This window comes from Homalodisca vitripennis, chromosome 4, assembly GCF_021130785.1.
Source record: "Homalodisca vitripennis isolate AUS2020 chromosome 4, UT_GWSS_2.1, whole genome shotgun sequence".
Lineage (NCBI taxonomy): Eukaryota > Metazoa > Arthropoda > Insecta > Hemiptera > Cicadellidae > Homalodisca > Homalodisca vitripennis.
In genome coordinates this window covers 115,748,071-115,770,619 of record NC_060210.1, presented here as the reverse complement: position 1 = coordinate 115,770,619, position 22,549 = coordinate 115,748,071, and the positions used below count along the sequence as shown (strand labels likewise).

At 32.7% G+C, this 22,549-nt stretch overlaps 1 protein-coding gene across 1 annotated transcript in view; it reads left to right on the top strand.

Moving 5' to 3' along the window:
- LOC124359974 (coiled-coil domain-containing protein 50) overlaps nt 1-17,252 on the top strand; it is a 48,505-nt gene extending 31,253 nt beyond the window's left edge. Inside the window, exons 6-10 of the mRNA XM_046813181.1 lie at nt 2,163-2,292; nt 11,132-11,260; nt 11,725-11,897; nt 14,875-14,993; nt 15,977-17,252. Of these exons, the coding sequence (XP_046669137.1) occupies nt 2,163-2,292; nt 11,132-11,260; nt 11,725-11,897; nt 14,875-14,993; nt 15,977-16,098 (673 nt within the window). The 3' untranslated portion in view covers nt 16,099-17,252. The remainder of the gene's footprint in view (nt 1-2,162; nt 2,293-11,131; nt 11,261-11,724; nt 11,898-14,874; nt 14,994-15,976) is intronic.
- Nucleotides 17,253-22,549: the final 5,297 nt, after the last annotated feature.

Here is a 22,549-nt window from a genome sequence, read left to right as displayed (position 1 = left end):
TTGGATCTTTTATTAAAATTTATCTATTTAATACTGTGAAAAGTACTTGCTCTTTTACTGAAAAGTATATATATATATATATATATATATATATATATATATATACACGAGGTGTGTTAGAAAAATAATGAGACTGATTTCATACTAACCAAAGTTTTTATTATTTTCAAACAACAATGTTATCCCCTTCAAAGTAGTTTCCTTGGGCAGCTATACATCGGCGGAGTCGTCGTTCCCACTCTTGGTAGCAGCGCTGGAAGTCTTCAATTGGTATGGCTTTTAACTGGTCGGTCACAGTCTTTTGAATGTTCTCCAGAGTTCCAAAATGACGTCCTTTTAGGACATGTTTCAATTTCGTGAAGAGGAAAAAGTCACAAGGACTTAAATCAGGTGAATAGGGGGGTTGAGGAACAACAGTAATGCGTTTTGAGTTCAAAAATTCACAGATGGAAATGGCCGTGTGACATGGAGCATTGTCATGATGAAGCATCCACTTGTCTGCAATTTCCGGTCTCACACGGATCACTCTTTTCCTCAAATTTTCAAGGACACTTTTATAAAACACTTGGTTGACAGTTTGTCCTGGTGGAACAAATTCTTTGTGTACGATACCTTTCCTGTCAAAAAAACAAATTAGCATGGTCTTGATCTTTGATTTGCTCATTCGACATTTCTTCGGCCGAGGAGATGACGAAGTGTGCCATTCTTTACTTTGCCGCTTTGTTTCAGGATCGTACTCAAATATCCAGGATTCATCACCAGTGATCACACAATTGAAGAATTCTTGGTCATTAGCAATCCTCTCAAGAAGATCAACGCACACATTTTTTCGATTGTCCTTCTGTTCAGTTGTGAGATTTTTCGGCACCAATTTGGCACAAACCTTTCGCATGTTCAAATCATCTGTCACAATTTGATGCACGGTGAAAGTGTTTAAATTTAGCTGTTCACTGATCATCTTTATTGTTAAACGACGGTCTGATCTCACAAGCGCCCTCACACGATCCATGTTTTCGTCCGTTCTTGAAGTCAAAGGTCTCCCTGAGCGAGGTTCATCTTCAACGTGTTCTCGGCCTTCCAAAAAATGATTTGTGCCAGCGGAAAACTTGTGCTCTCGATAAGCACTGTTTCCCATAGACCTGTTTCAACTTTTCAAAAGTCACACTCGCGGATTCACCAAGTTTAGCACAAAACTTTATTGCACAACGTTGCTCTAAATTTCGATGCTCCATTTCTGTGACGCACAATTAAAACACAACTTTACTAATGGCGCTGTCAAAACTAATGTGTTAACTGTACGGAGTTGTAACTCGGACTGAGGAAGTGGAAGGGATAAATAAACAGGTTTAGCGTCAGCCGGTAGACACAACGTTGCCAGATCTCCCGCAGTGTTACCAATCTCATTACTTTTCTAACACACCTCGTATATATATATATAAATTATATACAGTATATATATATATATATATATATATATATATATATATATATAAAGTTTTCTAAAATTCACTGTCAAACACATTTGTTTCAAGGCAGTATTGTAAAGACAGTAGCCATAGATTGTTTACTAGTAGTACATTATACAGATTAAAGTACACTTTAATTTGATGATATTGTTTTGGTCCATCTGGATTGGCTGGATTTGGTGACCGGATTTGTGGAGTCTAGATTATTGGGACTGTAATCGATCTTGTTGTGTGAAGAAATTTTTTCTAGTAAGTGGTAAAAATTCAATATTTGTTCAACAATTAGTAATTTGATGTGCAAAATAGTGTATTCAATATAATCTTTGTCACAATGAATGCAATATTATCCTTCAAAATCTTCAATTCCTCATGCAGTAGAGGTGACCAAATAAAACATACATACACATACGCACACACATTATGAAACCAAACAAAACCAAAATTAGGAGTAGCTAAAATTGCCAGTTTTGTCACTAACACAGTTTTATTGAACGCACTTAGATTCAATTATGACGTGTTTTGATTGATAAAGATTGCTTTTTGTAATACTTTTAGTATTTTATCTAATTAATTTGGCCTTGGAATACCTGAGGTAGTACTTTAAGACATGTCTGATGAGGTGATCTCACTAAATTTTCTGAAATAATGAGTGTGTTTTGACGGCAGATGATTATTTACTGTTTGTCGTGTTGGTAGAGGTCTGAGTGTGAGGGAAGAGTGGCCTCCTCCACCTCCCCAGCAGCAGCAAGAGGAGGATGATGAGGTGGATGATGAGGGAGAATTCAATGAGGAGGAACACAGGAGGGCACAGGAGCTCCGGGATGAGGTACGTTCTTTTAAAACTAAAAAGTTTCTTTTTAGTTCAGTTTGAAATTATACTCCTTTTTGTCAAGAGGTGGCCATTGAAACATGGCTGTTAGTGTGAAATTGAAAATGACTATGGAAATATTATTGTGATCTACAAAAACTGATTTGCAGTAGCAGTTTAAAAATTATTAAATACTTAATGCGGAACGTTAATTTGTTATCTATTAATTCTAATTTTATATTTATAAATGGGCTTTGATTGATACATAAATAAAAAGGAAATACATATATAACAGATAATTGTATTGTATACATATATTGTCAGTACCATGAAGTTGAACGGAAAGTGGGTAAAAGTAATGAAGAGGATAGATATAGATTATGAGAAACTTGACCTTTGACATGACAAGAAATTTTTCATCTGTGTACTAGTAAATGAGTGCTCATCCTTTCTCTACTGTATTTTAAGCAAAAGATTCAGTTACCAAAAATTTAAATAGCTTTCTTTAAGGTGACCTACAAGGAGGACTCTTACAACTTGTTGAGAAAATAGATCAAATTATTTATAAAGAATAGGACCCATATTTTTATTCCAACCATGGAGGAATGAAGCTCTCAGCCTATGAATTAATATACGAATTATGATACTGTACTTGGAACTAAATAAGAGTAATCGTAATATAGATTTGAATGTTTTAAATTTGTGGATTAGAACCCGATTTTATTATTTATTACTAACACGTTTATGAATCTCATAGAAATCTGCAGAACTATTATTTGACATAAATTTTAATCTTGTACATATGCCATTGACTTTGCTTGATCGATATACTGTGTATGCTTCAAGTTTAGAAATGTTCATTAGAGCAGTATCCCAATGTGAGGAATTCCCAGGATGAAATGCTATTAATATCAATGGGACTGTGACTGAGTGTACTTGTTGTCACATTTGTTGATGCTGATCCACACATATCTGTGTCATCGATACATCACGTGTTGATGATTTGTTATCTTAGGAGGAGGGAAGTTGTGAGGCACTCTAATCTACACAGTGCTCTCTGCAGCAGCTATTGTTGACCGCTTGCACTCAACAAGACAATTGCATTGTGTCTTCAGTGTGACATGCAGAGTAATCACACATTGATATTAAATCGTAATTGTTTGTTTCTAAGTTACAGGTTGCTGTTTGAGTTGTGGCAAATATTATACTGTAGTAATGTGTGTAATTTTGAACACAAAAGGTTCAATTTCTGAACAAACACAATCAACTCTCAAATTACCAGTTAGGATTTATAAAGGTTAAACCATTAACAGATGTAATTGTGAGTCTTGTTAATATGATTGTAGGGGGGTTTGGAAGGCCGAAATAGCACAGTAGATGGGTTTCTCAACCTTTTCAAAGCTTTTGAATGTGTTGACCACTCCACACTGCTTGGGAAATTAGAACCCCATGGTGTTTGATGTGTGCCTCTCTTGTGGCTTAATTCATTTCTAAGTCAAAGAACTCAAGTCATACAGATTTAAAATTCCATAAATATGTCCCTTGGAGTCCCTCAAGGATCCATTCTCAGTCCCATTTTCTTCCTGCTTTATATCAATGACGTAAAATCACCGTTGACACATGGTGCAATCATGCAATACGCATGTGATTCAATGTTCGAAACTGTTCTATGCACTCAGTGGACTTCGAATATGGTAATTTAACCCTTTCCACTCAGATTTTTTTCACCAGTCTGTCCCCTCAGCTCGTATTTATTTTAGCATATTTTCAGTAAAAACCCATTTTTAGCAAACTGGAAGTCAATAAAGTATATAGATTATTATATTGTATAATAATTTTATTTTATTTGTAATTTGTAGCATAGAGATATAAAATTTGATACTTACACTAATAATTTTATATTTTAGCACGGTATGGTATCATTCAAAACACTCTGCAGGATGAAGACCAGGATTTTTTGAACAGGTTTTACAATAGTAAAGTGTTTCCTTTCTTCCTCCTGGCACCTTTCTATTGCTACAAACAGCACAGTCTTTAGATTTTTTTTGTTGGATGAGCTGGGTGTTTGTTTAGCCTTTCTTCTTTTTGTACTGATATTGAATAAGGACGACCCCGCTTCAAACTCATAGGGTTACGGACATGGCCTACAAGTTCAGTGATGAGGATTTCTCTGAAATTCCTGTGTTGAATAGTTTTTTCTCCATGGTTTTGTTCATTCGTGTTTAACAAGAGAAAGCTATTTACTATTCCCACTTCCAACATCCAGAAAAATAGCTTTCTCCACCATTTCAGAGATTTACGGGAAAATTTGTAGGAAGCAATATAGTGGTCTGCTTGGTCCAAGCCACCCATATATTTGTTATACTGACAGATAACTGTTGGCTTTTGTATGTTTATTTGATGTTCCTTGCCTCTTCATTCTAATTCAGCAATAACTTCTGAATCAGAAAGAAAAGATGTACTTGTTAACGACATATCGAGTCACTAATGCGAACGCGTTTGAAAATTGGTTAGGAAACGTGACTACAATGACAAAGCAAAATAAATCAGCAGCCGACCAATCGTAGTTCAGCTGTCATTTATTAGTTCCTGAGAATGCCGTGCGATCGCAGCACAAATCGGAAACATCGTAGTCCGCCTAAAATAAAGTAAAGCTGACGTCATTGCAATGTCGGATGGCGTCCGACATACGAGTGGAACGGTAAAATAGCAATGTCGGACGACGTCCGACACACGAGTGGAAAGGGTGACCAATACCATACTAAATGAAGTATACTGTATGCAATTTCTTGGAATTCACTTAGGTCGAGGTATGACGTGGAATACTCATGTAGACTTTGTCTGCTTCAAATTATCCCCAGGCATTCATGTTTTGAGGTTCCTAGCCAAATACTACCCTACTTAGTTTCTGAAGACTGCTGATTTTGACTTGATCCCCACCCCACTTACGGATTGGTGCTGTGGGGTGTTTGCTCAAATACACAGTTTCTGGGAGCATTTAAACTGCAAAAAACAATTAATCCGTGTAATCGCAAAGATGAAATTCAGGGAGTCGTGCAGGCCATCTTTCAAAAATTTGAAGATGTTGACTCTGCCAAGAGTCTACATTCTGGAAATATTATATTGTCAATATGTGCCTTGACTTATGGCTTGACATACACTTGTACCAGATTAGAGTCAGAGTTAACTGTTAACTACCGGACTACGAGTCATAAGACAGCTATTTATGAACGTTTGCCCTTACAGGCTGACCAACATATTACCAAATGATATAAAACATGTCCTAATGATCAAGGCGTTTAAAACTCAGTTGAAACACTTAGCATCCACACATTTCATAATGTGTGTGAGTTGTAAGTAGTAAACTGGGAGACTACACAATCATTAGAATTATTCTGAATTAAAGGGGAAATAATTGGTGATGGATGAATGGAAATGAACAATATGTATGTCTGCATGAGAAAATTGTGGTATGGGAGTCCATCCAAATATTAGTTTGTTACTGTAAAATGATGTTTGCTATACAAATGTACTGCTAATGCATTAAAGATTGACTGTTGACTATGTTGTGTATTGGTTAGAAAAATACACTATATGAGTTTGTATATTTAGTCACTTACGTTTCATTAATAATAGGCTACATAGAAAGCTCTTAGATATTGTATTTCTTAGTGTAATAATGTGTTACGTAAGGTAGTTTGATTTTGTCTGTAAATGTGCATTGCACAAATTTTATAAAGTAAGATTTTAAAACATTTTCCCTGGTTCCATTAACTGCTGCTTTTGTGGATATAATTTTAATGAATAATTTGTTCGTTGATTTTTCAAATGGAAAAGACAGTAGTTTTATCTGTCACAGTGGTAAATTATCTAATAAAAATTAATCCAAGTGTATGTCTTATTCTATGTTTGTATATAATTTGAAAAATGTATTGTTTTGTGATGTATGTTGAACAAGTTTATTCATTATAATATCTTGATGAGATTTGATTTATCAGGCAACAGTTTATTTAATTTGAATGTTTATATTAAATGTTTATATATGAGGTTGAGTGGCAGAGAGGGCTAATTCCACCTCTTCAAAAAAGGCATTTTTCATTTCATTTCAACCTTTAACAAAATTGAGTGTTTTACAATATTAACAGTTTCATATATTTTTACATGTGTGACTAAATTAATTAAACTTGTTTGCAATAAAATAAAATTATTAATCTATAAATTAAATTAATTTCATAGATTAATGTATAAGTGAATTAACAGTAAATTTTCAAATTCTCCAAAAGTATCTGCCTTTTTACTAAATCTAGCTATTTTTCTGTAGTCTGAATTGTCTAATGACTAAACAATTATATAATGTGTCAGCTTAAGTTTATTAAATTATTGTACTAAATAAACATAGTTTGATTATAAAGTGAAACTTATGGTGGTTTAGTTATTAGGATTATTTTTATGATGTATTTACATTCATTTGAACAATGTGTATGGGAAACAAACCTTTATTTGTTTGAAAAAAGACCTAAAATTGTATAAATATACAGATATGTAATTTTAATTTTTATATAATTTAGATGTGAAATAATATTCTTTTCCAGAATACTAGTATATTTAAAATTAAATAAGTATCCAAAGAACTAAAATGAGAAGTTAATATATGCATTTCAGAATCACTCTAATGTAAAATGCATGTAAACATAAGCATATCTCAAAGTGTTTTTGAGAATGTATAAATATGTTATTAACAAGGAAAGAGAACTTGTAACAAACAACTGTCACAACATTGTGTCTATAGAGTCAATCAATATTTATTATTGCCATGTCACTCGCTATCTTTAAACAAGCTTGTTTAGAAACCATTAACAAATGAGGAGGTGTTGTGCATTTGAAACACATTGTAAAGTTAAGTTTTAAATCATTAGTTTACAGATGTCGTTTTGAAAATCAGTGTATAAGTTTTATTAATGGTGTTTGCTTAATATAGTTTCCAATTCTCTTGACACAAAACCATTCTAAATCAAGAAACGTTAATTATGAATATGATCTTTCTTAGTGCAATTTTATGATTTTTCATTATGTTTGTGGAGAACATTCTTTTCAGTAATGAATTAAAATGAAACACCAGAAAAGAGTAGAACTTTAAATACCTGTAATGTAACAGTCTTGGTCTGCTCTGAGATTGCTATCACTTAGATTGGACCATTGTACAAATGTGCACTCAAAGTGATTTATCTCTGAACATTTTAAAATTACTTATTAAATCTCATGAATACTGTCCGTAAAGTTTTAAAATCACTAAAAGAGCTTAAAAATAATAATTTTCAAAATAGTATTAAAAACCTCATGGAAAAGGCTTATTACAGTGTAAATTAAATGCAGAAAGATTTTTCAAATAATATAACTAATCAATTTTAAAATCCCAACCCATGCAATTATTTGTTATTACACCATATTATCACTTCAGTCTATGTAAAATAAGGATGATTTATTATTTTGTATGGACAATACTATATAGACAATTCATGCAGTACATACTGCAACGCTTGTAGTTTAGTTAGACTTTTTTTTAACTTGACCATGCACCTGTTTGTATTACTGATATAATTATTCAAATGTCAATGTGCAATAAATATTTGAATTTGAATTTTCATGTGATATACTGATAACATTAACCCATTGGCCTACAACTACGAGTTATCTCATAGTATGGAAAAAGGAGTTATCTGGTATTACACAACTACGAGTTATCTCGTAGTTGTGTAATACGTTAATAAAATCCAATATATATTATTAATACAAACAAAAACATAAAAATTAATGTTTGTCTGTTAATCTACATTAATTTATCTATTAAAGAAAGGTTTTTTAAATGAAATAAATTACGTCATTGATGAGAACAATAAGTATAAACAATTCAACAGCTGAGAGCAGCGGACAGCTGTGTTGCCGTCTACGTCGCAATTCTATAGCTCTAGTTGCCGGTTCGCGCTAACAAGGTTATGTTATTGTTTACGTTCATATTATTTTGAGTTTCAAAATGAGTCAAAAACGTATAAGAAGTGATTTTGAGATTAATAATGTTTTTTATATAGGGCATGTAAATAAGAGTGGTAAATTTTAGTATATTTAACAATGTGTAGGCTGAATTTTTAAAAAATCGCAAACATTTTTATTTCATGTTTAAAAAATATTTTATGTAGCAAAATTAACATTTGTGCCCTATTTTTGCATAAAAGTATGTTTAATTCATTAAATAAATTAGTTTTTAAATGGCATAAATTATTTTCAATGTAGAAAAAAATGTTTGCTTTAAAAAAGGAAGTTTTAAAATATATAATTGTAAAATTGTTTATTAAAAATAAAATAAGTTTTTCTTAAATAATTTGTAAAGGTATCTACATAAAAGTCAGTGTAAATCTGAACAATTCAGTAAAACTTTTTTGTAAATATGTTAATATTTACTATTTGTACGGTTATTTATCTAAAACACTACAATTTGTGTAATATTTGCTGGCCTAACAGGGCCCAGCACCGACAGATATGGGAGGTATGGCAATGGGTTAAGTTTTTGACAAATTGGTGTATTGTAATTTTTGTTTCTTTTTGCAATTGTAATTTATTTAAAATTTTCACTAGTGGTACAAAAACTCCAAATGTTGTTTAAAAGCACGTAATAAAACCGTCTTTGTAGATCTGTGTTTTGCCAGATTAAAAACTGGAAGTATAGCGATTTGTATAATTTTGTTCATCAAAAGAATCCATAAACTTAAGGTGTATTATTCAACATGAAGTTTGATGAACTAATATGAAGTTAGAAGTGAACAGCTACTCCAAACAATGAGAAGTAACCAGAAGACTACTGCTACTGCGAGAATGTACTCGGTGTAGGGTCGTGTGAGTGGCGAGTGGGCTCTAGTGCACGTTGTAGCTCGTGACTAGAGTTACACTCGTCAACTGCGCGGCCCGCGTCTTCGAACGTCTCATCGTTTACGGTCATCAGCAGTATCGAAGAAAGAAACCTCAAGTGGTAAGGTTAATGTATCCTACAGGAAGTTGGTTTTGTTCATAGGATAAGACTAATTCGATACTAAATGCAAATATCACTCTTTAAAATCAAAGTAGAATTGTACCTGTTTTGTTTAGATACCTGCTGCTAGCTATTTATACCGTCAATGTAATCATAATCTGTAGAGACATGAATGTAGGTAGCAAGTGCTGTAAGGAAGGTATGAACGTTTGTTAGGAAGGTAACTTCTGTTACGCTATAGAAAATGCTGGGTTAGAATAGATTATGTATTGTTGAAACCACTATTTTTCTACTTGTTTTAGTTTGTTTAATTTAAGCATTCATAATAGTTCTCAACTATAAAAAAAATTTCCTTCAGTATTAAGTCTGATGTCCGATATTGCAGCCTAAATATCCTGTCTATTTTACATGGTGTCTGGAACCTCCTTATTGAAATCTAAGTTTTGGAGTCAGCTACATTTGTATGTTAGATGAAAAACACTTTGTGTGATGTTCAGTTTACATGGTGGATAATAATAATCTTAATTGCGTAGACAAAATTGCATTGCAAGCAACAACAGAGTAAATTAAGGGAATACATAATTTAAATTATATTTTTTCAACATGAAAACATACAGTTCTTGACTTTAGCTCCAGTTTACCTTTTTTTTTTTTTTTTTTTTTTTTCCTTTGGGATATTGGGGTGGATTCCTAGATCCTCACACGTCAACCTGAGCTTATTGTGTGCCCCTTTGATGTTAGAGGGGTAAGCCTATCTTCGTTGCCCTTAATTAGGCTAAGAAGCTTTTCCCCGATACTAGCATCTGGTTCGTCGCCTGGTTGTTTATCACCGAAAAGAGCCCTTCTCCTTGCTCCCAGTCTCTCACAGTCCAGTATTATGTGTTTTGCAGTCTCTTCAGACTTATTGCAGAGTCTACACTCCGAGTCCTCATTTCGTAAACCTAGAGTGTTTAGGTGTTTCCTGAAGTGGCCGTGTCCAGTGATCAAGGCAATCACTTGCTTAACCCGATCCCTCCCCAGCCCCATCAGCCATCTGGTGAATCCGGAGCTAGAATCGGCAAGCAGTCTTTTGCCGAGTGCTTGTCCTTGGTGACTCTGCCACCGCAAGCGGTGTGTGTCTTCCTGGACCACCAGTTTACCTTCCTCTTACGTGCAGCATCTGAAATCTGATGCTGTTGCAGACTTGACTTCTGAAATCTGAAGTCATGTTCGTATGAAGGGATCCAAAACCAGTTGGCGACTAAGAACGAAGAAGCTCAAAACGAAGCCCCCTGCATCGTTTCGACATCAAAGACACCTAGACTACAAAAAAATAGTGCAATCTAGGTGAAGAGGTATTCTCATTGTCTCATCAGTGCACAAAATTGAGTGCACAATACGATGACAATCCTAAAGCACGGTGGAGCAATCGAGTCTTCTACACATAACGCAACTATGGTGGTGAACTGGAGCTAAACTCAACATGTGCATTGAATCAACCCTTCCCACTACTTTTTGTAGTCTAGGTGTCTCTGATGTTGAAACAATGCAGGGGGTTTCGTTTTGAGCATCTTCGTTCTTTGCCAACTGTTTTTTGATCCCTTCAGATGAACATGACTTCAGATTTCAGGAGTCAAGTCTGCAACAGCATCAGATTTCAGATGCTGCACATAAGAGGAAGGTGAACTGGAGCTAAAATCAACATTCGCATTGAATCAATCCTTCCCACCACAGCAGTGTATACGGTTTTTGTTCTGTATTAGAACTGGGAGGTTTCATGGTGCTCAATGTTTAATTCAACACCCACACATTCTGGAGGAGTTGGCTATAACGTGTGAATGTACATTTGTGTTGCAGGAGTTGGCTAGACTGCTACAGCAGCAGGAGGAGAGATTAAGTGGACAGGAGCTAGACCAGTTGGACAGGGACAGGCTGATGGCCATAGAGGCCCAGGACAAGGAGTTAGCCAAACTGCTGCAAGAGAGGGTAAGTAGATAATTTAATAAATAATTTGTGTAATTAATGAATTCTAAAGTTGAATAAAGTATGGAATTTGTTAATTTAGATATGTTAGAGTTTAGTGGATTATTATGGTATGTAAAGAGAGATTTTTATGATACAAATGTGAAATGTATGAAACCATTTACTCACTTCTGCTTTGTACCATAGATAACAAGAGTCTCAATGGGATAAATGAAAGTTTGTGTTGTCAAGCTACATATACCATTGAGAAATTTGATAATCAGTTAAAATGGCAAAACTTTGTACTGTTGAAGTTCATTTATACTAGAAGTGTAGAAGTTTAATCTATTTGACACTTTATAAATCATTGCTGTGTTCAATAAATTAGATTTTTCTTAGTTTATGATTCTGAAAAATATTTTGGATTTTATTAATCCTTCCCTTTTCTTTCCCTGACAAAAAGAAGTAAATTGTGATGTCTGTGGTAGGAGCGGGCAAAGGCCAGAAGAGCGAGGGAGAGAGCCAAGCAGAAGGCGTTGCTGAGGAAGCAGCAAGAGGCTGCAGCAGCTGAGGAGGAGATTAGAGGGGAGACCCCCACTACTCCCCCTCCACACCATCACCCCCCCTCCGAGCATGAGACCAGCCCCAGACATAGGCACAGGTACTCAAACTCACAATATTGAAATGCAAAATGGTCACCAACATACTGTTTTTTAACCCTGGAACTGTCGCTCATATTTCTCTCAGTGGCAGAGTGTTTTAGTACTTCATACGTTGCCTCATATTTATTTTATTATTACATGTTTACTATAAAGTACCTATGTCATATTATATATTTATTTATTCAGCATTGTTCAAGGAACATTTTTCACATAATATAATTAAAACAAAAAAATACCCTTACTCTAACTCTTCATGAAAAAAAAAAAATTTCGAAAAAAGAAAAGTTAGTTCAAAGTTTTTGATTTGTAAAATTGTTGTTGTTAGTGATATGCAAAATCCAAAATATAGAAAAGGAAGAGCATTTAATTCTGAGTAAAAATAATCAACACATAGTTTATAAGGTATTTATTTTTACATGTGGTAAACAATACAAAAATCATACACTGACATTCGAAAGTACTACTTACCAACAAAAGTAAGAACTTCAAAGCCCACTTGGATTTGTACAATCTTGTAACTATTAGTTTATATTAATTTTCTATTTTTTAACACATTCGAGTCTACGCTCGAGCCAGACCCGAGCGCCATTGTTTAAACCCCCGGCCGGCGCTCGAGCGTGACTCGAGCACAGCTTTGCCGATTGACAATAGACAATAGACAAATATTTATTGTACAATACGTTTTCTGGTATCACAATCTAATAAAAACTGGTACATAGTCAATGATTAAAAACTACATAACTAAACTTATTCTAAAACATTATTTTCATACTTATAAAAAATAACTTTTGACACATTGATCTATAAAACATTGGTACATTGATATACGGTACATATATACATACATATATATATAACATATATGGTACATATATATATAAAACATTGATATACGGAGTTGCTCGAGTGATATTCGAGTGCCGTCTGCTGCATTAGAAAGCCAGCTTTAATGGTTAGTTCAGAAAAATTCCGCTAGGCGCTATTACGTCATACCCGCTTGAGGCTTTTGTTTATACACTGACGCGTGGCCTGGCGCGTCGTCAGTCTGTCTACGACAACAATAATTTTTTTAGCATTTGAAATTTTTTTGGCAATTAAAATAATTATTTGTAAATATGTATATAGTAAATGCCTTTAAAAAAATTGAAATTACTTGTTTTATTTATTCAAAAGTTAGTTTTCAAGTAACACAAGACATGCAGGAGTTTTTATTTTTCTTAAAAAAATGTAAGTTTTGAATTTTTTTTTTTAAATTATTAGATTTTATAGGAATACAGTTTTACATATCATTTTAAAGAGGAAAGATAGAACTTTCAAGAAAATATAATATCTTATACATAATATTTTAGAGTTTTCTAAAAAAAAAATCTGAAAACCAATAATTTTATGCAGACCGGGTTATAAAAACAGCAAATAGCGAGCCAGACTCCAATGTGTTAATTTTTTATTATATATTTTTTTAATTATGTTCTGATTGAATGTCTAAATCGGAATCCTCATCGTTGCTTATTTCATGATCAACTAGTTCTCGAATGTCACTTGAACGATCACGGAAATTACGATCCATTACGTAAACACGCACAACAAATTTACTATTATTGTGTCATATACACAACCATCATTACAACAAACAATAAACCAGACAGAACACCATGCAGCTGACGAAATAACAATAGCTGAATGAACCAGTTGTCTCATCGCTGCGCGTGCAACTAGCGCGGTACGCGGGAGAATGTAAACAAACAGTTCAGAGATTATAAAACGTATGGACGTATAACGAAATGATAAAATTATTTATTAGTGTATTATTTACATAAACTGAACCTTCCTGTTTCGATTGGTATCAATGTACAACTAGTTCTCGAATGTCATTTGAACGATCGCGGAAATTACGATCCATTATGTAAACACGCACAAAAAACTTACTATTATTGTGTCATATACACAACCATCATTACAACAAACTCAAACAAACAATAAACCAGACAGAACACCATGCAGCTGACGAAATAACAATAGCCGAATAAACCAGTTGACTCATCGTTGCGCGCACAACTAGTGCGGTACGCGGGAGAATGTAAACAAACAGTTCAGAGATTATAAAATGTATGGACGTATAACGAAACGATAAAATTATTTATTAGTGTATTATTTACATAAACTGAACCTTCCTGTTTCGATTGGTATCAATACCGATACTCTTTGATCGTGTTTTAAGTACGTAACATTGAGAAATAAAAGACGTATTAAAACGCCCGATATCAGGCGCTGCCATCTAGGATGCGACTAAAACGTCCGATATCGGGCGTTTGCCAGTTCCAGGGTTAATAACTGAAAATTTAGTTCAGGACCTATTGAGTTGAAAGCTCCTTCAGGAAGAACTCATGACAATGGAGTGGTTTAGAGTAAAATGTTTGTTACCATAGGAGCTTTAAGTTCCTCCACACTAAAATACAGATACAGCATGTAATATTAAATAACACTGCTTAAAAAAAATGATATATCTCCTTTTAAAGGTTTGTGATTAATTTACATTCTATTATGAGTATGTTTAAATTTTTATTATTAAAAAATTGTTGCATTATGAAAAGGCGAGTAAATGTTTTGCTTTTAAGCCATTTTTTGTCATGTTCATCCAAAAATCCAGTTAATCAGATCAAAAATACATTTCATAAGCTTATTAATTTAAAAAATTGACTTTGTTTTAGACTTACTTTCATACTGTGTAATGAAATAGACATTAGTATACCACTGTGCAATTGTGTTATTCAGGTACCCTGACCTGGAAGCTATAGAGGTGCTGAGTCCTGGAGAGTCTCCCCTGCCGAACATCGCTATGGCTATCGACCACTAATGTGAAATTGTGTTATTCAGGTACCCTGATCCGGAAGCTATAGAGGTGCTGAGTCCTGGAGAATCTCCCCTGCCGAACATCGCTATGGCTATTGACCACTAATGTGGAATTGTGTTATTCAGGTATCCTGATCCGGAAGCTATAGAGGTGCTGAGTCCTGGAGAGTCTCCCCTGCCGAACATCGCTATGGCTATCGACCCCACCTACTCTCCCCACTCCACCCTCTCTAGTTCCTACCAAGGTAACTTTTCTTGGTGTGTTTGTGCTTGAAGTCCCCAGCAAGGGCTGTACCTACTGTAACAATTTTAAGTGTTTCCTAGTACAATTAACATTATAATAATTTATGTATAGTGAACATGTACAACTTAGGTAAAGTTAGTTGTATTTATGTTTAAATCAAACATACATAGTTTAGTTAGTACTTTAGTTAGTTGGATGACTATTTTTATCTAACTAATGATAATTAAAATTATAAGAAAAATCTAGTCCAACCTAATGTATCATGGTTAAGTATTTTTCTACTAGTATCAAATATAAAATGATGTTATATATAGTATACTAAGTCTGCCACATAAATTATAGTTATGTAATATTTTCTTAGCCGAATTTAATGACAAACCCCACTTAATCACTAAAACAAAGTAAAAAATGCAATATTTTCCCACCAATTTATACAGTTTCTACTCACATAAATCTACCAGTTGGTTGTTTGTGCTTAATTAAATATGTTATTTAATAAACTAAAGTCTTTCACTTAATTTTGGTAGAAATATGCATAGAGAAAACAATTGACATCCAGGCTGCTGCTTGAATTGGTGACATAACCCAGACTTGTATTGATATATTGTCTCAATAGATTGATATTTCCTGTTGACTAACTTTTTAAAGTACACTGTCATTCCTACCACGAATTAAAATATCTGCCTAGCACTGGGATGACATAAAAAACACATTATACTATATCATAATTCTAAATTTGTTATATCGTAAAATGTTACTGCCATAAAAATTAATAAAAATAAATTTTTATGTTGTATATTATTAAGTATGTCCATTGACAGTAAAGACAATTAGCCTCTGTGCATACATAAAGAAGACAACTTCATAATAACATTGACAAAATTAAAAATGTTTGTTATTACAGAGCTATTCTTTGATAAATGCTCAAAGGATTAAGGGCTGATTAATTTTGTGAAAATGATAAAATAATGTCTTGGTTAACAGAGTTTGAAGAGTACGATGAGGGTCCAGTTCCTCCGTACATGCCAATACAGGGTCAGCGTCGCACTTCGAGCCTGGAGAAGAAGAAGAAGAAACAACCCAAGGACGGCTGCAAGCAACAGTAACATTACCTTCTCTGCCGACAGTCTCTCAGACTCAAGACACAATGATGGCCAGGGAAGGATCAAAAGTTAAACATGTTTTACGAAATAACTTAATTTTGTAATTCTCACGTGTAAAATTCAAAGTATTGAACCTAGTGCATGAAAGTAGGTTTTAAAACGTCCGTTGGTTCTTTAACATTGTAAAGGAAACATAACGTTAAATATTAAGTCTAGTCAAAATTAGTCTTTGATAGCTTAACCAAAATCAAGAGAAGTTGTACTATAAATCTGTAACATATTTAAAATTTCTGGTTATTTTTAAATATAGTGAAATAGGACTTTAAAATTACTCATTTCGTTGAATAGTTCAAAATGTGACATTATTTTTATGTATGCTGCTTCTGATGTCTTTCTGTGATAGTTTTGGTAAACTTTGGTGGCTACTTTTAGGAACGCACAATATTTTTTTTATAGTAGTTTGGATTTTGACAGACACAAATATATTATTTTTTACATTAATAATCTTTTTTATTGAATAGTGTTATCTTATTTCATAGGTGTGCTTCAGTGATTTTTCTTTACTTTTGATATTTATAATAACTTAATTTTGGTGCAATAGACATTCCACTAGAGTAACGCTCAATTAGAATTTTAAGCACAGATATGTGCCTTAATATATTAAACAATGTCTCATACTCCGAATTTCTCCGCCCAAAACTTTATGATCTGTTTATCACATTAAAATAAGTTTTTCTTCTATCAAAAAAATAAACTAATCTAAATAGTATAAGTTGCATACGATTAGGTTGTATTCAACTGCTATGTCTATCTGCTTAGCGCATCTTCACTGCACTAAAACATGAAAAAAAAGTACTAACAATATTTTACTTGTGGAAAAATATGGTACTATACATTTATTTGTACTATCGGATATATATTTATAATTTTTACAATCTTGTAGTATGATAATGGTGTTTATTATCATTTTTGTTTACTTTTTGACGTATTTATATTATTTCATGTGCTTTTTATACATTAATCAAAGATTTGTTATACACTGCCTGACTAGGAATTTAAACTAGATTTAGGAAAAATATTGTTGATAGTTAAATATTATATATACCATGATATAAGTATTTATCAGAGAAGTTAAATAAAAATTGTATTGACCAGAATTTGGAGAAGTATTTTCATTTATTCCTAAATATTATTGTTCTTTCTATTTATTTTTTATGTTATTTTTGACAGCTGGCCTTTAAAATATCCTAGGGGAAGATGACATATCTCAACACCTTTCCGGCATCAGTCTATTTCTTCATTAAATATAGTTAGAACAGAATGTTGCAGATCTTCCAAGTACCTTGATTCTCAAATCTGAATTTTGAATTTCATTGTTCCTTATTCAACCCTTTAGAGACTGCCCAAAAAATGAGATTTACTAGCAAAAAATACCTTGCTCATTTGAGGCATTTTGTATTGTTTACAATTTGATTGTAATTCTGTAAAACTTATACCTGGAATGATCATGTTGATCTTGATTGATTTCTTCTGACCTCTTTTATATCACATAAGTACAACAAGTTTATTAACTTTAAATTTCATTCTAGTGTAGAAAATAAAAATAAAATGTATAAAAATTTACCTCTTATAAATACGAAGTCAAAAAATGTAAAACAAGTTTATTAGGCAACTTATTTATAGCGAATATATTACAATAATAAATATTTTACATGTTTATTAGAGTGAATCATCTTGAAACAACTATAAAAAACTTTTTTTACAAAGGTCTGTAAAATGGGAAAAATAATGCTGGGATATTTAGCAGATACATGCATGGAAATTGCAGGGATTTTTGGGAGTTTTTTGAGAATGGAATATAACTAAGAATTTTTAAAACTTCAATTTTAATAGAATTCCCAAACGGAATATATTACATAAAACATAAGAAGCTAAGTTTCCGAAATAAAAATCACAAGATCATAAAGTTGCAATGCTTTGAAGAAAATTTATGTCTTGGGTGAAGGAGTGGTAGAATTGGAAATTGTTATTTGGTGAAATCGTAATTTATTATAATAACCTGAGATGGAAAATAGCATACAATATAAAAATGTAATATTTTTATTGAATCTGATGCTTTTCTATATTAGTTTTGTTTTACAAAAGTACTCTTGTTACTTTTATAATTAAATATACAATTTACAGTTAAAATACAATTACAACTGTAAAAATATAAAATGATAGTCATTTGACAATACAGTTTTAATATATATAAAACAACTCTTTCGGGCATTCCAAGTATATAAATGTAAAATGTCCTTGGTTTGTATATTTTTGAAATATATCTGTTCCTCACTACTCGATACATGGTTTTGTTACATGACAGTTATTCTGTTTGGAAGTCAAATCCCTGTTTATGTCATCCCGGATTACAGAAGGCTCACCTCCCCCCACCACTCCCTCCTTCATACAGTCAGTGTTGGGGGGATAAGCTTGAGTGACTTCAATATGTTGTCAAATTCCTCTTATGACAGTGAGCCGTATTTATTTATCACTACCTTTTGTACTTTACTGTATAAAATAGTATATAAGTTCATGAACAAAGTAAACTTTTACATTCAAACTTATTGAAATTAAATTTTCACTGATACAAAATATAAAATACATACCAATGCCCCTATTTAGTATAAAACATATATAAAGAGAAACCCTAACAAAGGTTCCCTACAGTGTTTATATCAATATACTGAATCATAAATACATATTTATAGACCATTAACTTATAGTCAGAGTTAAAGAATATTATAATATTAGTTAGTAAATGTTTTCTACTGTTTTGTTGGTACTTTCTTTCATATTTACAGAAGAATTAAAAGTACAGATGGTGCTGACAGATAATTTCGGAGTATTGATTCAAAACCCAATATATTATGCATGTGGTGTATTCATCCATCCACTGAAATTATACTTGCATTCTGTAAATACCCTCTAACTATTTAAAAAGTTTTGATGTTTTATTCTAAGTAAATACAATTATTTAGTATTTTAGTCAAAAAATGAAATTTTTCTCAAGTGTTTTATACAGAATGATAAAAAATTACAGGCAGTTGCTATCTTTATATAGTTACAAACATTATATAAAACCTTTAGACATGAGGTTACCATCCAAACACAAATCAGTATATGGTGACAAATTTGCAGACATCTAACTCAACAGAACAAGTTGTATATAATAAAAATCAAGCATGTTTCTGAGGGTGCAGGACAGTGTTTTTTAACCCCTGAAGGAGTGGATGGATTCCAATTCTTGAAATGTAGTATTCTAGTTTGGAATATATTTTTATCATTTGTATTGAGGAAAAGTTTCGATTGTACCCATGCAAGTAACACAAAATATTATGTTTCTGACATCAGTGTGTTTGCATGTCCTGCCTAGTCTTACTTATGACAAAATTGACTGTAACTTTACTGCAATTTGCTATTATTACTCCAAAATCATTAGAATTCTTCCTTGATCTAAGAGAAACATTTGTTCCAAGTCTCCAGGACCTTTCTATCATTAGTTATAGCACAGATGGATAGATAGGCAATACCATTTTGAGAGGGACTTGTCCAGTTTTTTACTATCAGCTTAAAGGATGGATTTCAGAATCAGAATAATTTTATTGTCGTCCAACAATTACAAAGTTGTATTGACAATGTCAAATATGATATTAAAAATATCACTAAGTAGGCCTACAGAGCCTAAAATAAATACAATCTATATCTATGTTAAAAATTTAAAATTGTAAGCACTAAAATTAGCATTAAAAATCTCATCTACAGAATAAAACGTTTTTCTCTTGAGCCACTCTGCAACAACATTCTTAAACCTACCAACAGAAATTGATCTAGCACTTAATGGTAACTTATTGAATAGCCTAGCTCCGGTTATTGCATAGTTCTGTTGAGTTTTACTTAACCTAGCATATTGTACATCAATTGTATTTTTAATTCTAGTGTTGTGTTCATGGTTAAAGCTTCTAAGATTGAAAGAGTCGAGATTTTCCTTAACAAAAACTAAACTGTGTAATATATATATACATGGAAGCGTAAGTATACCCAGTTCTTCAAAAAATGGCCTACAGGACTCATTGTCGCTAATTCCTACTATGCAGCGTATGGCTTTCTTTTGCCACTTAAACACAGTCTTGGCTCCACTAGAGTTGCCCCACAGTAAAACCCCATACAGAAGGTGTACATTAAAAAAAGCGTAATATGCACTAATGACAAGATTAAGACTTGTATACAATTTTAGTTTTTTTAGTAGAAATATTACTCTTGCTAATCTAATACATAAATGGTTTGTATGGATTCCCCAGCTAAGCTTTGAGTCTAAATTGATACCAAGTAGTTTTACAAACTTATTTTTAGAATTACGTAAACTAAAGACAATTTCCTCGACAGTTAATTTATTAGCAGAGAACCAGAGATAGGACCTTTCCCTCATATAGCCCGTAACGACATCATTTAATTTTGAGTCTCTGTCTGATGATAACAGAGTAGTATCACCAGCATACAAGACAACCTTACCAGGGACAAATTTAGGGAGATCATTAATGTAGACAGTAAACAAGAAGGGGCCCAAGACTGAGCCCTGGGGAACCCCGCTTGCTCTTAAGTCCTGATCTCTGGTCACCTACTATGACAAGCTGAAGTCTATTGCTCAAATAAGACATAATCAAAGACAAAGCATTGTTCTCCAAACCATAATATTTCAATTTTTGAATGAGTTCATCATGAGGTACAACGTCAAATGCCTTACTTAAATCCAATAACACAGCAGCTGTTTCTTCCTTATTTTCAAAGCTATTCAATACATAAGAGACAATATTTTCTACAGCTTTAACAGTTAAAAGATTTTTCCTAAACCCATACTGAGATGAAGAAATCAAATTATTGTACTCAAAGTAATATTCCAATTGGTTTTTCACAATAGTCTCTATTAACTTTGATATAACGGGTACTAGGGCAATAGGCCGGTAATTGTTTAAATTCATTTCTGGACTAAATTGCTGCAGTTAAGTAAGATAAAAACAGACAGATAAGAAAACAGGTTTTTTGTTTAAAGCTTGTAATTGATAATTCAAAACGATGGTAGTATTTTGAACATGTACCATCATTATATGTTACATAAAGTATATATTCGATGTTTTGAGATCTGCAATATGATCTCTTCTTTTTTGTTTCACTGAACGATGGCAAATGTCTGGAAAAATCCTGTTTCCTTCACAATCCTTCCATCGTCAAACATAAACTTCAAACAAAGAATTTTCAATGATTGAAATCTACCCTCTTCTTCAGGTTTTAAAAACGATCATAGATAAAAAATCCGAAATCCTTACTATTCTTTCATACAGATTTCATTCATTCTGTTTTGTTTCTTATGGGCATTTATTTTTTAATGATTTCCTTTTAACAGTAGTTATTTAATTTGTGGACAACAGCGATGATAGGATGAACAAAAACATACAAGATACACATTATATCTCTCACTTTGATCAAAGTAAAAAGGATCTTAAATCTTCAAAAATATCTGTAAATATGAAAGAATAACACTAGAAAATAAAATGCATGGATAAGATTAAGTTATGTGCAGAGCCGTTATACCGTTCCCTCCCTCAACAACAGTTCCCAAAGGTGTTGTAGAAGAAGCCGTCCCAGTTCCACGTTTTACCGCCCTGTTTGCTCTTATCTGACCGCTGCATTGTCTGGAGACAAAGAGATTGACATTCTCCTTTGGGTTTACTGCAGAACAAAATATTTTCATAATTAGTGAAACAAATTACAACCTGGAAAGGACGAATAATAGTGTGCTCTTGACAAGGGTTCTTAAAAACCCAGGATTTTAAATCTTTTATATCACTAGAATTAAGATTTTCTTAGATTACCAGACATTTAATCTACAGTAGCCTACTAATATATTAAAACTGGCAACCATGCAAATATCATTCTTTCATGAAAGTTTTAGCTCCAGTTTGAACAATAAAAATACAATTGTTTTTATTTTTCCTGGTGTTGAATCAATTTGTAGAAAAGAAAAGCTGGATTTTTACGCAGACTTAACAAAGAGACATTTTAAATTATAGGGTCTTAAACCTGTTTTTGATAAAGAAAACTTCAAATTTTGCTGCCGTCATTGGATTATTAGAATAATATTAATAGAGACGATACATAATAGTAATACCCCCTGGCAAAATTCATTTATAATGAACAGTTTGAAAAGAAGATGCTTATTTAATCATACTTCTGGAAACAGCAAAGGTAAATTTAGGGAGCAATTTGCTCTGCATATTAGTAGAATAACTTCCGTTCAGAATATTCAGCTAGTCTAGATTTAAAAACAATTTCGTCAAACTAGACTTGTTGTAATAATAATTTATTAAAAAAACTAAACCTACCTTAAAAATTCATTATTACTGTATGCATTAGGATT